Source organism: Coregonus clupeaformis, chromosome 25 (genome assembly GCF_020615455.1).
Source record: "Coregonus clupeaformis isolate EN_2021a chromosome 25, ASM2061545v1, whole genome shotgun sequence".
NCBI classification, from domain to species: domain Eukaryota; kingdom Metazoa; phylum Chordata; class Actinopteri; order Salmoniformes; family Salmonidae; genus Coregonus; species Coregonus clupeaformis.
In genome coordinates, this window is record NC_059216.1 from 25,559,263 (window position 1) to 25,578,187 (window position 18,925).

General features: G+C 41.4%; 1 protein-coding gene across 2 annotated transcripts in view; it reads left to right on the top strand.

Moving 5' to 3' along the window:
• Window positions 1–265: 265 nt before the first annotated feature.
• Window positions 266–18,925, top strand: part of LOC121539461 (sprouty-related, EVH1 domain-containing protein 1) — a 79,994-nt gene continuing 61,334 nt past the window's right edge. For both annotated transcript variants that reach the window (XM_041847973.1, XM_041847974.1), the window contains exon 1: window positions 266–935. In XM_041847973.1, the coding sequence (XP_041703907.1) occupies window positions 904–935 (32 nt within the window). In that variant the 5' untranslated portion in view covers window positions 266–903. The remainder of the gene's footprint in view (window positions 936–18,925) is intronic.

The following is an 18,925-nucleotide window of genomic DNA, read 5'->3' on the forward strand; positions in this document are numbered from 1 at the left end:
TGCTATCACACAGACGCTTCCCTTTTCTGTGTATCAATGCGTGATTGAAAGGAAACTTCGTTGGGAAGTGCAGGGACTACTTTAGGTCAACTTTGGATATAAATAATAAATGTATATGCCAAATGACACAGGCACCTTTTAACATGAAAACTATTCAAATATGGTTCGAGTAGATGTAAGCAATTGTATTGATAGTTGATATTCCTTTGAAATATATGTTTTTTTCGGCCACGCGGAAGGATTTCATTCTAGAGCTGGGGCGACGCTTCCGCCCAGTTTTTCGATGTTCATTGCCCGAGTTGAAAATGGAATTCGATTAAAGCAGATGTACAACAACTTCTTCGAGAACATTTTACTCACCGTTTTTGCCTAATGTATTTCAATTTAATAATGAAAATTCGTTTGTAGGCCTGTCTTCCCCCCCCCCCAGTTGTGGAGGTTATAATTCAACGTACACCGACACATTGACGGAGCAACGCTGCAGCACTTTTCAAGTGTTGTCCTGGACCTGAAGTTGGCGAGGGAATGCTCGATAGCTAACCACGAATAACGTGCCAAATGTCGGGTTTATTTTGTACCATTTTTAGCATCTGAGCGCATTGGATTTCGTGTTGCGGAAGAGGATGACGAAACTGTGTATTTTATTGTGGTTGGATTTTACTTCCAGGGAAGATAAAATGAATCATCGGTTGTCATTCCTCCTGGCAATTTAGTTACAGCTAGCTAGGCTACTTGGTTTTCCGAAATAAAGCTTAGTTATGCATGCACCATTGTAAGACCATTTACTTTTATCCAATATCTGGGTGGTTTATGCGAAAGAAAATGGTGATATTTGTGGTTTATTTCCCCGCCGTCACTGCGTCCTTGATGCTATTGCCAGGATTTGCATCCCCTTGAGGAAAGATGAGCGAAGATTCGACAAATCCAAACAACGAGTGAGTACATTTACCCCACATTCTAGAATTCAATGATGTCCTTCATGTATCTAATCTTCACTGCAATGATTTGCAGGATTCTAAATGACTACTCTGTTCCACTAGGATCCTTGCTTCTACACATTGCATTGGTTCTACACACTTTCATATTTAAATGAGATTACTATTGAAGTAATACAAAATACATACACATCTATTTATTTTGTTTGGTTTATTTTCCATTATCACGACAATGTGTTTTGGGACTGGATTTAATAGAAATAGAGGCCTCTCATTATATTACGGCAACGAGAGATGCTAAATGTAATTATGACAACTGTACAGAAAATGGATTACAGTCCACTGTATAACAATAGCCTCATAATTAATGCAAAATATGATAGTTGTTACATCAATATTGTCTTTGAAAAATACCTTTTATGATTTGACTTCAATTGGATAATATCTATTGATATTTCAGGTTGTAATAAATTACACGATTTAGTCACACATACAATCACTGTGGCTAGATTTGTTTGTTTGTACATGGGATTTAAGAAGACTGCTTATCAGCTCTAAAATGATATTGTCATAAGATTCAATATTATATAGTGTTTTTTTGACATTTGATAACAGGTTACTCTCTTAGTTCATGTAGAGGAGTTATCATAAAATGGTAATGTGGTTTTAAAAAATATTCCCTCAATATCATAATTCTTCAATGGAAATGTGGCTGTAAACTGGTTGCTGCAGTGTCAGACTCCAAAAGCAGAAGACGCCATATTTTTTTCTCAATCACACTCATTTGCATATTACAATCTCATTCATATATTTTTTTTTTATGGACTTATGCGTTCCAAATGCACTGGCCTGAACCCGTAAAGCAGCATTTATGTGATTGTGAACTTGAAATAAGGCCCTTTGTGTACATTTAAATGATTTGTCGTGTAAATCCGTATTGTTTAATGGACTGATCGCTTGCGTGCGCTTGTTGACGGTCAGTGAGAAATATCTGCTCGGGAGGTGCAGCGGTCACGTGACCACTTCCATTCATAAAGTACCTGGGTGCCCATTCACAGTTCGATGTGCAGTACAGTGTCTTGCAACGCACTGGCGATCACACAAATATTTTATCTGCATTTGGGATTAGCTTAATCCAGATGTAGACATGACAGACAGCCATTAATTTAAAAACAAATAGATCATGCAAGGATGCTTCGCTCTTATTACAGTCTTCCAATGCTCTCAAAAGAATGGCGTCCAGGCGGTTGAAATGCGTTCATACGCTGACATTTCCACAGTTTTGTGCCCCAAGACGCCCATGTTCTCCATTCAATCTATATCCCTCGCACACATCGGGTTGATTGATTTAATGTGGGGACCCTTTGTCCTTGAACCTGGCATGTTGTTTCATATTCAATATATTACATAAGCCAGGACCATGATGTATGTGGTTCTGTGTGTTTGTTCTTCCTAGTGACAGCAGCTGCAAAGCACAGCACATAAGATGGCCAACATATGATCAATTAATAATTACCAAATACATTGGAAGGTAAAGGAAGATGATGGGAACGGAACAGTAATTTCGGATGCAATTGCACCGTGTAAAGGAATTGCGCTTCACGACCCTGTGTTTTTGTATCAGGATGGGTGGGTGGATTTTAGGTTATAAGCATGCATACCTTACTGTTTCTCCTCACAATAGCATTATAGTAAACCATGTCAATGAGTAGGACAGGGATCATCAACTAGATTCAGCCTCGGGACGATTATTTTTCTTTTTTTCTTTAACAGATGGTCAGGGGGCCGGAACATAATTATAAATATTTTGAATACTGCAAATTGACCGCAAGAAGCCCAAACAGAGAACATTTGACTAAAACATATACTAATTTCAAACATTGCTTACATTTGTATATGATCACATATCTCTATTATGTGTGGGAATACTTTGAAATAAAGATTTACAAAATGTAAATCACTTGGAGCTGATTTGCTGGTGTATTTAGTCTTTTATGTCCAACAATAAAAGACAAGAAATACATGTTTATTTTTTTGCTCCAAAAACTTGGTGGGCCAAATAAAATCACCCGCGGGCCAAATTTGGCCCACGAGCTGCCAGTTGGGGAACCCTGGAGTAGGACAATCATTAAACCACAGATGTATTGTTGTGAGTCGTATCTGTATGAATAAAATGGGACGCTCAATAGGTTACATTGTCGTCTTGTTGGAAGTTTCTGGACGCTTCTCTGTTAGCATCATGGGTCAAGTGTGATGAATATGCTTTTATTTTCGCATAGCAAATGTATAAAGTTTCACAGCTTTTTTCCTTCATCAAAATAGCACAAAGCTGTGTGATGAATAATGTGGTTGAATATGAATATGTGCGCTGCTCACTGACACCTGCAAAGACTCACTCGTACAGATTATGAATCCCTAAAAGTCTAAGCCGTTGGGGGGAGGGTTTATGATGGTCATACCATGGCTCATTTAGCTATTTTATTTGTATTTTTAGCACCCCTGTAGGTATATATATTTTTAAATATAAAAACAATATTTGATAAAATATTGAATTTGGCCTTTACCCATAGCCCATAGAAACGCATTGAATAACTCATTCAGAAATGGCAGAACAGACAGTCAAAAAATGTATCATAAGTAATAAGGTTTTGAAGTGTCTGTCGTATATTTAGAAGATAGAAGAACACTCAGGAAATATATATATATATATATATATATATATATATATACTAAACAAAAATATAAACGCAACATGCAACAATTTCAAAGATTTTGCTGAGTTACAGTTCATAAAAGGAAATAAGTCAATTGAAATAAATTCATTAGGGTTATCAATGGATTTCATATGACTGGGCAGGGGCGCAGCCACAGGTGGGCTTGGGAGTGCATAATCAGAATGAGTTTTTCCCCACAAAAGGGCTTTATTACAGAGAAATACTCTCAGCACCCCCCCTCCCCCCTCAGACGATCCCTCAGGTGAAGTAGCCGGATGTTGCGGTCCTTGGCTGGCGTGGTTACACGTGATCTGGTTGTGAGGCCAGTTGGACGTACTGCCAAATTCTCTAAAACAACGCTTATGGTAGACAAATTAAAATTGAATTCTCTGGCAACCGCTCTGGTGGACATTCCTGCAGTCGTCATTACAATTGCACGCTCCCTCAAAACTTGAGACTTCTGTGGCATTGTGTTGTGACACAACTGCACATTTTAGAATGGCCTTTTATTGATCCCAGCACAAGGTGCACCTGTGTAATGATCATGCTGTTTAATCAGGTTCTTGATATGTCACATCTGTCAGGTGGATTATCTTGACAAAGGAGAAATGCTCACTAACAGGGAGGTAAACTAATTTGTGCACAAAATTAGAGCGAAATAAGCTTTTTGTGCATATGGAATATTTCTGGGATCTTTTATTTCAGCTCATGAAACATTAAACACTTTACATGTTAAGTTTTATATTTTTGTTCAGTGTATATATGTTTTTGACATATATTTAACCCCTTTTTTATGGTGCAAAACTACTTCCATACTTCTATAAAAAAAAAAAAAAGGTACTGGGCTACCTTTAGTCCCGTGGTGCTTGTGGGGGTTGTAGAGCAAAACGGAGAACACCATCGTGTTCGTGAGAGTCTCATCTTTTAGTTTCTAGGCCAAACCGTTCAGATGCTTTTCGTGAGAAGACCGATTTTATGGGGGATGTCTCCTGGTCTGACAAACAGCGCTATAGCTCTGCCACCTTCCATGTAAATTATATATTTTTTACATTCTGTAGTGTCCCATAGACTCCCTTTCTAAGTTTCTATGGGGTAATAGTTGGTCTCGCAGCCCATACAAAAAAACTGAAATCTCTAGCTTAAACGGAAAGATTTTGATGGGGATTTTTTCAATGTTAATTAGATTGACCCAGGGGTGCATCAATCGACTCTTAAGGATTAATAGCTTTTTTTCTGAGAACGTGAAATACATACCACCATGTTAAATATCCGGTCTGCATGTTACACTGAAAAGAGAAAGGCCTAACGTGTGTGTGTGTGTGTGTGTGTGTGTGTGTGTGTGTGTGTGTGTGTGTGTGTGTGTGTGTGTGTGTGGTCGTCGAAGGTAGCCTAGTCCTCCAGACAAGCTAAATTAATCACACAAAGAGAAGGAACATGAATCAGGGTGTGTCTGTCTTGGACTTGATTATATTTATTTGATTTTATTAGGATCCCATTAGCCGATGCAATGGCGAGACAGCTAGTCTTACTGGGGTCCGACAAAAAAAAAAAAAGACGTTACAGACAAAATACTTTACAATTTACATAAATGTAAAAACATTAACATGCAGTTTGTGTCTATTAGTTGCACATACTTGTCAGTACATACAGTGGCTTGCGAAAGTATTCACCCCCCTTGGCATTTTTCCTATTTGGTTGCCTTACAACCTAGAATAACATTTTTTTTTTTTTTGGGGGGTTGTATTATTGGATTTACACAACATGCCTACCACTTTGAAGATGCAAAATATTTTTTTGTGTGAAACAAACAAGAAATAAGACAAGAAAACAGAACTATTCACCCCCCCCAAAGTCAATAGAGCCACCTTTTGCAGCAATTACAGCTGCAAGTCTCTTGGGGTATGTCTCTATAAGCTTGGCACATCTAGCCACCTGGATTTTTGCCCATTCTTCAAGGCAAAACTGCTCCAGCTCCTTCAAGTTGGATGGGTTCCGCTGGTGTACTGCAATCTTTAAGTCATACCACAGATTCTCAATTGGATTGAGATCTGGGCTTTGATTAGGCCATTTCAAGACATTTAAATGTTTCCCCTTAAACCACTCAAGTGTTGCTTTAGCAGTATGCTTAGGGTCATTATCCTGCTGGAAGGTGAACCTCTGTTCCAGTCTCAAATCTCTGGAAGACTGAAACAGGTTTCCCTGTATTTAGCACCATCCATCATTCTTTCAATTCTGACCAGTTTCCCAGTCCCTTCCGATGGAAAAACATCCCCACAGGATGGTGTTCTCGGGGTGATGAGGTGTTGCGTTTGCGCCAGACATAGTGTTTTCCTTGATTGCCAAAAAGCTCAATTTTATTCTCATCTGACCAGAGTACCTTCTTCCTTATGTTTGGGGAGTCTCCCACATGCCTTTTAGCGAACACCACACGTGTTTGCTTATTTTTTTCTTTAAGCAATGGCTTTTTTCTAGCCACTCTTCCGTAAAGCCCAGCTCTGTGGAGTGTACGGCTTAAAGTGGTCCTATGGACAGATACTCCAATCTCCACTGTGGAGCTTTGCAGCTCCTTCAAGGTTATCTTTGGTCTCTTTGTTGCCTCTCTGATTAATGCCTGGTCCGTGAGTGTTGGTGGGCGGTCCTTTCTTGGCAGGTTTGTTGTGGTGCCATATTCTTCCATTTTTTTATGGATTTAATGGTGCTCCGTGGGATGTTCAAAGTTTCTGATATTTTTTTTATAACCCAACCCTGATCTGTACTTCTCCACAACTTTGTCCCTGACCTGTTTGGAGAGCTCCTTGGTCTTCATGGAGACTCTGTGGCCTTTCAGAACAGGTGTGTATATATACCGATATCATGTGACAGATCATGTGACACTTAGATTGCACACAGGTGGACTTTATTTAACTAATTATGTGACTTCTGAAGGTAATTGGTTGCACCAGATCTTATTTAGGAGCTTCATAGCAAAGGGGGTGAATACATATGCATGCACCACTTTTCCATTATTTATTTTTTAGAATTGTTTGAGACAAGTTATTTTTTTCACTTCACCAATTTGGACTATTTTGTGTATGTCCATTACATGAAATCCAAATAAAAATCAATTTAAATTACAGGTTGTAATGCCAAGGGGGATGAATACTTTTGCAAGGCACTGTACACACAAAAAGTAGGTCACATGAATGCCGTTGTGTGTCCTGTAGAAGTAGACACAACAGCATTCATCCATATTCTTATGAGGGAGCATAGAGGTCTGTGTACTACTGTGCTGAACATTAATTCACTAAGTTCTTTTCCCTTTTTAACAATTGTAACTCAACAAATAGGCCTATAGGCTATAGACCTACAAACTGTAGATTTGACTGTTAGTCAGTTAAAGCTTTTGGCTAAGTTTAGCTATTTGATGCTTGGTAAAGTCATTGAATGATTAGGTTAGCCTAATGGTTTTAGATTGTTGCTCTTTCCTCTGTTTAGCCTAGTTGTTTGCCAGTCAAGTGATTCCTCAGTCTTCTCTTCTTTCTATCTGGGTGATTTATTTGACAGCTCAGCATTTGTCTGTCAATGTGGGTTGTTGTGATCTTATCACCTGGGGGTCTGTTCTGCCCCTCACTCCATTCCTTTTACAGGCTTTCCAAAACACATTCCACCCAAACAACCACTGATTGAATGTGAGCATCCTGCCTTGACGACAGCGCGTTAGCGACTTCAACTGTTTGGCAAATAGTTTATGGTTGTGTTAATTGCTCTGTGAAACTGTGAAATAATGCTAATCTCTTTAGGCTAGTATTTAGGGTGATGCAGTCTAGGGCTGGGAATTGCCAGGGACCTCACAATACGATATTACGAGACTTAGGTGCCAATACAATATGTATTGCAATTCTCACGATTCGATATGTATTGCGATTCGATACTGCGATTGTATTGCTATTTGATGTTGCAAACATATTGCTCACTATATGTCTGCTGCAGAGAGACGAGAGAGCATGAGAAAACGAGTTTTGATCAGTCAGGGAAATAAAAGTGCTGAAATATGTTTTCTCACTATTTAAAAAGAACACGGAGAACAAGCTATAGGATGAAAAATACAGAGGTTTTGGCGCAGGTACAGCCGACTAGTGCCAGCTAACGCTACCTACAGTAGCAAAAATAACAAAAAATAAACCTTTTATTTTCTTATTTTCTATCGATACTTGGAGTCAGATATCGATATAATATCGTCCCAAAATAATATTGCGATATGTAACTATACATTTTTGGGATAGCTTACATAACACCACCTTTAGCTCTACAGCCTTGGTGTAGCTAGGCCTAATACCCATTGGTATGTTGTGGTCAGGCTCAGTAGAGGTTCTCAGAGTTGTCTGTAGTTTTGCTTCTGTAATCTTTTAGGGAAGTAGCCTTTAGAATGCTTTTGGTCACTGCCCTGTATTGACTGAATTGGAACTTGTTATCTGTGCAAACAAAATGTAGAAAGGAAATTTTGGATTCAGTCAGAGCTCATTGTTCTTTTGTAGCTATCAGCTGGCTGGCCTAGTAGGTTGTCAAACGATCACTGATACTATCTAGGGCTGCACAATATGGGCAAAAAAATTGCTTTTTGTACCAAATATTGCGATTGCGATTTATAGATCAGAACACTTGGGTAAACTGTTGGATCATAAAATTAAAATGATCATTATATTTCTATGGTTGGAATACAGTGGGCACTTGAATGCAGTTTTGTTTTGCATGACAACGAATGAAAAGTAAGGGAGGAGATGGTTGTGACAGAGTATGAACCAAAGTGTTGGTCAGTGTTTCCCATGGGACCCTAATTAGATTTAAATAAATTATTTAAATAAATGTAAATAGTGCATTCATATTTTCCTCTCTGATTTAAGAACAAGCTGTTGCACAAACAGTGCTGATGTATTAAAGCAAAGGTTTGCTAGCAAGATTTGCCCTAGCTCAGTGGATTTAGATGGCTTGTTAGCTAGCGATTAGCATTAGGGGCTAACACAAATTTTTTTAGGTACATTTGGAGCTTGTTAAGAGCAACTAACTAGCATTTTGCAGAGAGCAAGTTACACAAATGAATAGTATAATATAGAAAACGTGGATTTGTATTAAGAAGCAAAGTAGAAAGCTGCGTCGTTCTTGTTTGGAAAAATCTGTTGACTGCATGCTGTTTGGTCCATGCATGCAGAGAGAATGTCGAGCACTAGGAACTGCCTGCTTGAGTGACGGGGTGGGGGTTGGTGTGTGTGTGGGACTGGGAAGCGGACAAAAAGAAGAGGGACTAAGAGAGAACTGTCAACTCGAGCAATAAATAAAACAATATTTTAAACGGGCTTTACAGATGGCTAAGTGGCGTTTCAAAATGTCACTGCCTCTTGCGATATGGATATTGCGCATGTCAATATCGCAATTTAGATTACAATTTCATTATCCGTGCAGCCCTAATACTAGCTCACACTTATCTCAAGATCTCTTTTGTCAAATGTTCGAACATTTGGTCAGTCTTTCCTGCCACAATATCATCCTTTCTCCATCGTTCTTTACCAATTCTTAACATACAGTTGAAGTCGGAAGTTTACATACACCTTAGCCAAATACATTTAAACTCAGTTTTTCACAATTCCTGACCTTTAATCCTAGTAAAAATTCCCTGTTTTAGGTCAGTTAGGATCACCACTTTATTTTAAGAATGTGAAATGTCAGAATAATAGTAGAGAGAATTATTTATTTCAGCTTTTATTTCTTTCATCACATTCCAAGTGGGTCAGAAGTTTACATACACTCAATTAGTATTTGGTAGCATTGCCTTTTAAATTGTTTAACTTGGGTCAAACGTTTCGGGTAGCCTTCCACAAGCTTCCCACAATAAGTTGGGTGAATTTTGGCCCATTCCTCCTGACAGAGCTGGTGTAACGGAGTCAGGCTTGTAGGCCTTCTTGCTCGCACACGCTTTTTCTGTTCTGCCCACAAATGTGTTCTATAGGATTGAGGTCAGGGCTTTGTGATGGCCACTCCAATACCTTGACTTTGTTGTCCTTAAGCCATTTTGCCACAACTTTGGAAGTATGCTTGGGGTCATTGTCCATTTGGAATACCCATTTGCGACCAAGCTTTAACTTCCTGACTGACGTCTTGAGATGTTGCTTCAATATATCCACATAATTTTCCTTCCTCATGATGCAATCTATTTTGTGAAGTGCACCAGTCCCTCCTGCAGCAAAGCACCTCCACAGCATGATGCTGCCACCACCGTGCTTCACGGTTGGGATGGTGTTCTTCGTCTTGCAAGCAACCCCCTTTTTCCTCCAAACATAACGATGGTCATTATGGCCAAACAGTTCTATTTTTGTTTCATCAGACCAGAGGACATTTCTCCAAAAAGTAAGATCTTTGTCCCCATGTGCAGTTGCAAACCGTAGTCTGGCTTTTTTATGGCAGTTTTGGAGCAGTGGCTTCTTCCTTGCTGAGCGGCCTTTCAGGTTATGTCGATATAGGACTCGTTTTACTGTGGATATAGATACTTTTGTACCTGTTTCCTCCAGCATCTTCACAAGGTCCTTTGCTGTTGTTCTGGGATTGATTTGCACTTTTCGCACCAAAGTACGTTCATCTCTAGGAGACAGAACGCGTCTCCTTCCTGAGCGGTATGACGGCTGCGTGGTCCCATGGTGTTTATACTTGCGTACTATTGTTTGTATAGATGAACGTGGTACCTTCAGGCATTTGGAAATTGCTCCCAAGGATGAACCAGACTTGTGGAGGTCTACAATATCTTTTCTGAGGTCTTGGCTGATTTCTTTTGATTTTCCCATGATGTCAAGCAAAGAGGCACTGAGTTTGAAGGTAGGCCTTGAAATACATCCACAGGTACACCTCCAATTGACTCAAATTATGTCAATTAGCCTATCAGAAGCTTCTAAAGCAATAACATCATTTTCTGGAATTTTCCAAGCTGTTTAAAGGCACAGTCAACTTAGTGTATGTAAACTTCTGACCCACTGGAATTGTGATACAGTGAATTATAAGTGAAATATTCTGTCTGTAAACAGTTGTTGGAAAAATGACTTGTGTCATGCACAAAGTAGATGTCCTAACCGACTTACCAAAACCATATTTTGTTAACAAGAAATTTGTGGAGTGGTTGAAAAACTAGTTTTAATGACTCCAACCTAAGTGTACAGTGAGGGGAAAAAAGTATTTGATCACCTGCTGATTTTGTACGTTTGCCCACTGACAAAGAAATTAACAGTTTAATGGTAGGTTTATTTGAACAGTGAGAGACAGAATAACAAACAAACCTTGTGGAGTTGCAATGATCATGAGAACGGTGAGGAATCAGCCCAGAACTACACGGGAGGATCTTGTCAATGATGTCAAGGCAGCTGGGACCATAGTCACCAAGAAAACAATTGGTAACACACTACGCCGTGAAGGACTGAAATCCTGCAGCGCCTTATATACGCTCATATACAGGCCCGTCTGAAGTTTGCCAATGAACATCTGAATGATTCAGGGGAGAACTGGGTGAAAGTGTTGTGGTCAGATGAGACCAAAATGGAGCTCTTTGGCATCAACTCAACTCGCCGTGTTTGGAGGAGGAGGAATGCTGCCTATGACCCCAAGAACACCATCCCCACCGTCAAACATGGAGGTTGAAACATTATGCTTTGGGGGTGTTTTTCTGCTAAGGGGACAGGACAACTTCACTGCATCAAAGTGACGATGGACGGGGCCATGTACCGTCAAATCTTGGGTGAGAACCTCCTTCCCTCAGCCAGGGCATTGAAAATGGGTCGTGGATGGGTATTCCAGCATGACAATGACCCAAAACACACGGCCAAGGTAACAAAGTAGTGGCTCAAGACGAAGCACATTAAGGTCCTGGAGTGGCCTAGCCAGTCTCCAGACCTTAATCCCATAGAAAATCTGTGGAGGGAGCTGAAGGTTCGAGTTGCCAAACGTCAGGCTCGAAACCTTAATGACTTGGAGAAGATCTGCAAAGAGGAGTGGGACAAAATCCCTCCTGAGATGTGTGCAAACCTGGTGGCCAACTACAAGAAACGTCTGACCTCTGTGATTGCCAACAAGGGTTTGCCACCAAGTACTAAGTCATGTTTTGCAGAGCGGTCAAATTCTTATTTCCCTCATTAAAATGCAAATCAATAATAACATTTTTGACATGCATTTTTCTGGATTTCTTTGTTGTTATTCTGTCTCTCACTGTTCAAATAAACCTACCATTAAAATTATAGAATGATCATGTCTTTGTCAGTGGGAAAACTTACAAAATCAGCAGGGGATCAAATACTTTTTTCCCTCACTGTATGTAAACTTCCGACTTCAACTGTATGATAATTAGTTATGGAGGATGAGCAGTTGCATAATCTGTGAAATTAACCCATGTACAGGCTATTTATGGTCTAGTCTGTTTGTTCTGTTAGAGGGTGTTGTATTGTTTGCATGATTTATGACAATAATCCTCTAACTCTATCTGGCAAATGGGATGGTTTGTTACTGACCGTGTGTTACTGTGTAACTGAGCCGGCCCTGAACAGTATAAATGTAGTCTGGTCTGGCTGTTCTCTTCCCATGGCCAGAGTTATATTTCGGTATATTTTAAACCCGAGCCACTTCCCTCTTGTAATTCTCATTTCCTCTTAAAAGTATTTTAGTAGCAGACCTAGGCCTAAGCTTGTAAATGTCATCAGTGTATTTGGAGGATTTTTCTTTTCTTAAAAAAGCACAGTAAAAAGGTTATTTATTTATTTATTGGTGCAGTGAAATGTGTTTTAGCCTATTTAGTTGAAGGTCACAACATTGAAGATACAATTATAGATAACACATATGAAATGCCCATTTTGCCTTTGAAAACGCTACTGATTAGGCTATGCTGTGTGGTATTAGTCCTCAATTTGATTTTAGTTGAGCCTAGTTCAGGGCTATTCAACTGGCGGCCTGTGGGCCAGATCTGACCCGTTTATTAATTTAGACTGGCCCTTTGATCAATTCTGAACATTAATGAAAGATCTGGAGAAAAAAATCCGCAAAAATCAGATGTTCAGTGCCAAAATGACAAGCACTATGGTGGTTGTCTATAAAAAATGTTGCGGTTTCTAGCGTCTATGTGGCATGTTGATAAAACAATTTCTTCATATGAATTTGTCTCTAGCCTTTGAACGGTTTAAGCTACAAAATTATTATTACCCTATTCCTAAAAGCTACGACTCTCAGGAAGACATCCGTGCCTTGTGTTTCCCTCTCTGATGCTCACAAGTACTCGTTAGAAGTGAGTGTGACAAAAAACACTTATTGACTGATTGAAATGAATTCAAACATACTTTCCTGGAATTTGGCATTAGATGATTTGACATATCATTGTGTTAATATTGAGACGCTTTATTGGTGTGTGTGCGTTGCAATTTTATACAGTTATTCCAAAGAATAATCACATGTGGAAAATGTCTGTCCCCCCTGCAATTAACCTTTTTATTTTTACACCTGGCCCCGTAAGAATATCCCTGGCCTACGGTGTTATGTCTTTTTTCAAGGAGCTCCTCTCTCTGATGTGCCCTGGCCATATCTCGGTGCTTCTAAGAATTGCTTTGAGCAGTATACCGTCTCTGAATTGTATATATTGTTTTCAGTTGTGCTGCAGCATGCAGGAGCATGAAGGCTAGGCCTTGTTGGGCGCTGCTGCAGCTGGGTTAAGACGGTTCTTTCCTGCGAGGCCACAGACCTAAATCCTTGTCTTTGAGTTTCCAAACTCTTTGAAACAGGAAGGGGTTGGGGCCTGTGTGCTCAACTATGTATGTGTGTATGTATGTGTACACGCTTGGTAAGTGTGTGTTTGTGTCTATAAAAGATAAGTAGGTATAGGCTAGATGAGGGGATTTATGCAAACGCAACTTCATCTTCTAAAAGGAATATTTTATGAACCAAACTCTTGACAGGGTATGTAGCCTGTTAAAGGAAATGTTGACCCAAAATTCAGAAACTCCCAAATTATTCCGTACGTTGAAACTAGTTCAGTGGCGTTTGCCCTCTCACCCTCTCTCCCTGTAGAGCTGTACTGAAACAGCTGCAAAAACTGGTCACGTGACTGATGACGTTGCTGGATGCAGGCCTTGCTCTGCTCCGTTGCCAGTGAATCCATGATTCAGAAATGTGCGAAGTGTGGACATTCGTTTTTATTGAAAGCGTACGGCCGAATTAGCTATTTTGATCAATTTTGAGTCAGCAAATGTGTACTCTTCCACCTAAAACATTTGCAATTATTTTATATCTTTATTTTATGTAGCCAACTGCCACAGCAGCGAAGATGGGTAACAACTGTGCATGTGCACTCTTGGGGGAATCGCTGCTACGTAGAAACTGCACGTTATGCCCTTATTCATAGATGCTAGTTATCTTCGGCGAAGTGAAGACAACTTTACACATTATTTTACAGTAAACAACAACCTACAAATACAGTGGGGAGAACAAGTATTTGATACACTGCCGATTTTGCAGGTTTTCCTACTTACAAAACATGTAGAGGTCTGTAATTTTTATCGTAGGTACACTTCAACTGTGAGAGACGGAATCTAAAACAAAAATCCTTAAAATCACATTTGTATGATTTTTAAGTAATTAATTTGCATTTTATTGCATGACATAAGTATTTGATCACCTACCAACCAGTAAGAATTCCGGCTCTCACAGACCTGTTGGTTTTCTTTAAGAAGCCCTCCTGTTCTCCACTCATTACCTGTATTAACTGCACCTGCTTGAACTCGTTACCTGTATAAAAGACACCTGTCCACACACTCAATCAAACAGACTCCAACCTCTCCACAATGGCCAAGACCAGAGAGCTGTGTAAGGACATCAGGGATAAAATTGTAGACCTGCACAAAGCTGGGATGGGCTACAGGCCAATAGGCAAGCAGCTTGGTGAGAAGGCAACAACTGTTGGCGCAATTATTAGAAAATGGAAGAAGTTCAAGATGACGGTCAATCACCCTCGGTCTGGGGCTCCATGCAAGATCTCACCTCGTGGGGCATCAATGATCATGAGGAAGGTGAGGGATCAGCCCAGAACTACACGGCAGGACCTGGTCAATGACCTGAAGAGAGCTGGGACCACCGTCTCAAAGAAAACCATTAGTAACACACTACGCCGTCATGGATTACAATCCTGCAGTGCACGCAAGGTCCCCCTGCTCAAGCCAGCGCATGTCCAGGCCCGTCTGAAGTTTGCCAATGACCATCTGGATGATCCAGAGGAGGAATGGGAGAAGGTCATGTGGTCTGATGAGACAAAAATAGAGCTTTTTGGTCTAAACTCCACTCGCCGTGTTTGGAGGAAGAAGAAGGATGAGTACAACCCCAAGAACACCATCCCAACCGTGAAGCATGGAGGTGGAAACATCATTCTTTGGGGATGCTTTTCTGCAAAGGGGACAGGACGAATGCACCGTATTGAGGGGAGGATGGATGGGGCCATGTATCGCGAGATCTTGGCCAACAACCTCCTTCCCTCAATAAGAGCATTGAAGATGGGTCGTGGCTGGGTCTTCCAGCATGACAATGACCCGAAACACACAGCCAGGGCAACTAAGGAGTGGCTCCGTAAGAAGCATCTCAAGGTCCTGGAGTGGCCTAGCCAGTCTCCAGACCTGAACCCAATAGAACATCTTTCGTATTGCCCAGCGACAGCCCCGAAACCTGAAGGATTTGGAGAAGGTCTGTATGGAGGAGTGGGCCAAAATCCCTGCTGCAGTGTGTGCAAACCTGGTCAAGACCTACAGGAAACGTATGATCTCTGTAATTGCAAACAAAGGTTTCTGTACCAAATTTTAAGTTCTGCTTTTCTGATGTATCAAATACTTATGTCATGCAATAAAATGCAAATTAATTACTTAAAAATCATACAATGTGGTTTTCTGGATTTTTGTTTTAGATTCCGTCTCTCACAGTTGAAGTGTACCTATGATAAAAATGACAGACCTCTACATGCTTTGTAAGTAGGACAACCTGCAAAATCGGCAGTGTATCAAATACTTGTTCTCCCCACTATATATATATATATTTATTTTACATATATTTATTTATTTATTTATTTATTTATTTATTTTTTATAGAGACCCGTTCTGAACAGATCCGAGGACAACTAGACCCAATCCGAGTGAGGGAAGCAGCAGAAAAGGCCATTTTTAATCTACATTATTAACCGGAGCTGATAAAGGGAGAGGTAGAGAGAAGTCCCGGATTGGGTCTAGGGTATTTTGGTAAAGGTGGATCCGTGAAGACCTTTTAATAGCCGGACCTCAGGTCTAAAGAAACATTTATGATATGAAGAAATGTATTTCCGAAGAACAGAATATGAGTTGGCCTACTGTATGCCATAGGCTGTAGGCTTGTTAGTTTAGCTGACAAGATATGCTTAGAAGTCCCATGACCTTATTTTATATTATATGATTTTATAGTAAGAAGAATATAATTGAATTTAGCTGAATAAAATAGAAAGAGAGTGCGCATATGAAGTGGCTATTTTGAGCATAAAAGTGATAATTTGAAACAGGTCCTATAAGCTACAATGAGGGGAAAAAAGTATTTGATCCCCTGCTGATTTTGTACGTTTGCCCACTGACAAAGAAATGATCAGTCTATAATTTTAATGGTAGGCTTATTAGAACAGTGAGAGACAGAATAACAACAACACAATCCAGAAAGACGCATGTCAAAAATGTTATAAATTGATTTGCATTTTAATGAGGGAAATAAGTATTTGACCCCCTCTCAATCAGAAAGATTTCTGGCTCTCGTGTCTTTTATACAGGTAACGAGCTGAGATTAGGAGCACACTCTTAAAGGGAGTGCTCCTAATCTCAGTTTGTTACCTGTATAAAAGACACCTGTCCACAGAAGGTGCACGATCTCACCTCGTGGAGTTGCAATGATCATGAGAACGGTGAGGAATCAGCCCAGAACTACACAGGAGGATATTGTCAATGATCTCAAGGCAGCTGGGACCATAGTCACCAAGAAAACAATTGGTAACACACTATGCCGTGAAAGACTGAAATCCTGCAGCGCCCACAAGGTCCCCCTGCTCAAGAAAGCACATATACAGGGCCGTCTCAAGTTCCTCTGCATACACATCAATGACAATCTGAAATGGTCCACCTACACAGACAGTGTGGTGAAGAAGGCGCAACAGCGCCTCTTCAACCTCAGGAAGCTGAAAAATTGTGGCTTCGCCCCTGAGACCCTCACAAACTTTTACAGATGCACCTTTGAGAGAATCCTGTCGGGCTGTATCACCGCTTGGTACGGAAACTGCACCACCCACAACCGCAGGGCTCTCCAGAGGGTGGTGCGGTCTGCCCAACGCATCACCGGGGGCACACTGCCTGCCCTCCAGGACACCTACAGCACCCGATGTCACAGGAAGTCCAAAAAGGACATCAACCACCCGTGCCACGGTCTGTTCACCATGTTATCATCCAGAAGGCGTGGTCAGTACAGGTGCATCAATGCTGGGACCGAGAGACTGAAAAACAGCTTATATCTCAAGGCCATCAGACTGTTAAATAGCCATCACTAGCCAGCCTCCACTCAGACCCTTTACTCAGTACTTTGTTGAAGCACCTTTGGCAGCGATTACAGCCTTGAGTCTTCTTGGGTATGACGCTACAAGCTTGGCACATCCTGTATTTGGGGCCTCCCGAGTGGCGCAGTGGTCTGCTGCATTGCAGTGCTAGCTGTGCCACTAGAGATCCTGGTTCGAATCCAGGCTCTGTCGTAGCCGGCCGCGACCGGGAGACCCATGGGGCGGAGCACAATTGGCCCAGCGTCGTCCAGGGTAGGGGAGGGAATGGCCGGCAGGGATGTAGCTCAGTTGGTAGAGCATGGCGTTTGCAATGCCAGGGTTGTGGGTTCGATTCCCAAGGGGCTATGAAAAAAAATAATGTATGCACTCACTAACTGTAAGTCGCTCTGGATAAGAGCGTCTGCTAAATGACTAAAATGTAAATGTAAAATGTATTTGGGGAGTTTCTCCCATTCTTCTCTGCAGATCCTCTCAAGCTCTGTCAGGTTGGATGAAGAGCATCGCTGCACAGCTATTTTCAGGTCTCTCGAGATGTTCATGTCCGTGCTCTGACTGGGCCACTCAAGGACATTCAGAGACTTGTCCCGAAGCCACTCCTGCATTGTCTTGGCTGTGTGCTTATGGTCGTTGTCCTGTTGGAAGGTGAACCTTCGCCCCAGTCTGAGGTCCTGAGCGCTCTGGAGCAGGTTTTCATCAAGGATCTCTCTGTACTTTGCTCCATTCATCTTTCCCTCGATCCTGACTAGTCTCCCAGTTCCTGCCGCTGAAAAACATCCCCACAGCATGATGCTGCCACCACCATGCTTCACCGTAGGGTTGGTGCCAGCTTTCCTCCAGACGTGACGCTTGGCATTTAGGCCAAAGAGTTCAATCTTGGTTTCATCAGACCAGAGACTCTTGTTTCTCATGGTCTGAGAGCTCTTTAGGTGCCTTTTGGCAAACTCCAAGTGGGCTGTCTTGTACCTTTTGCTGAGGAGTGGCTTCCGTCTGGCCACTCTACCATAAAGACCTGATTGGTGGAGTGCTGCAGAGATGGTTGACCTTCTGGAAGTTTCTCCCATCTCCACAGAGGAACTCTAGAGCTCTGTCAGAGTGACCATCGGGTTCTTGGTCACCTCCCTGACCAAGGCCCTTCTCCCCCGATTGCTCAGTTTGGCCGGGCGGCCAGCTCTAGGAAGAGTCTTTGTGGTTCCAAACTTATTCCATTTAAGAATGATAGAGGCCACTGTGTTCTTGGGGACCTTCAATGCTGCAGACATTTTTTGGTACCCCTACGGTGAAGCATGTTGGTGGCAGCATCATGCTGTGGGGATGTTTTTCAGTGGCAGGGACTGGGAGACTAGTCAGGATCGAGGGAAAGATTAACGGAAAAAATAACAGAGATCCTTGATGAAAACCTGCTCCAGAGCACTCAGGACCTCAGACTGAGCTGAAGGTTCACCTTCCAACAGGACAACGACCCTAAGCACACAGCCAAGACAACGCAGGAGTGGCTTCTGGACAAGTCTCAATGTCCTTGAGTGGCACGGACTTGAACCCGATCGAACATTTCTGGAAAGACCTGAAAATAGCTGTGCATAGAGGCTCCTCATCCAACTGGATCAGAGCTTGAGAGGATCTGCAGAGAAGAATGGGAGAAACTCCCCAAATACAGGTGTGCCAAGCTTGTGGCGTCATACCCAAGA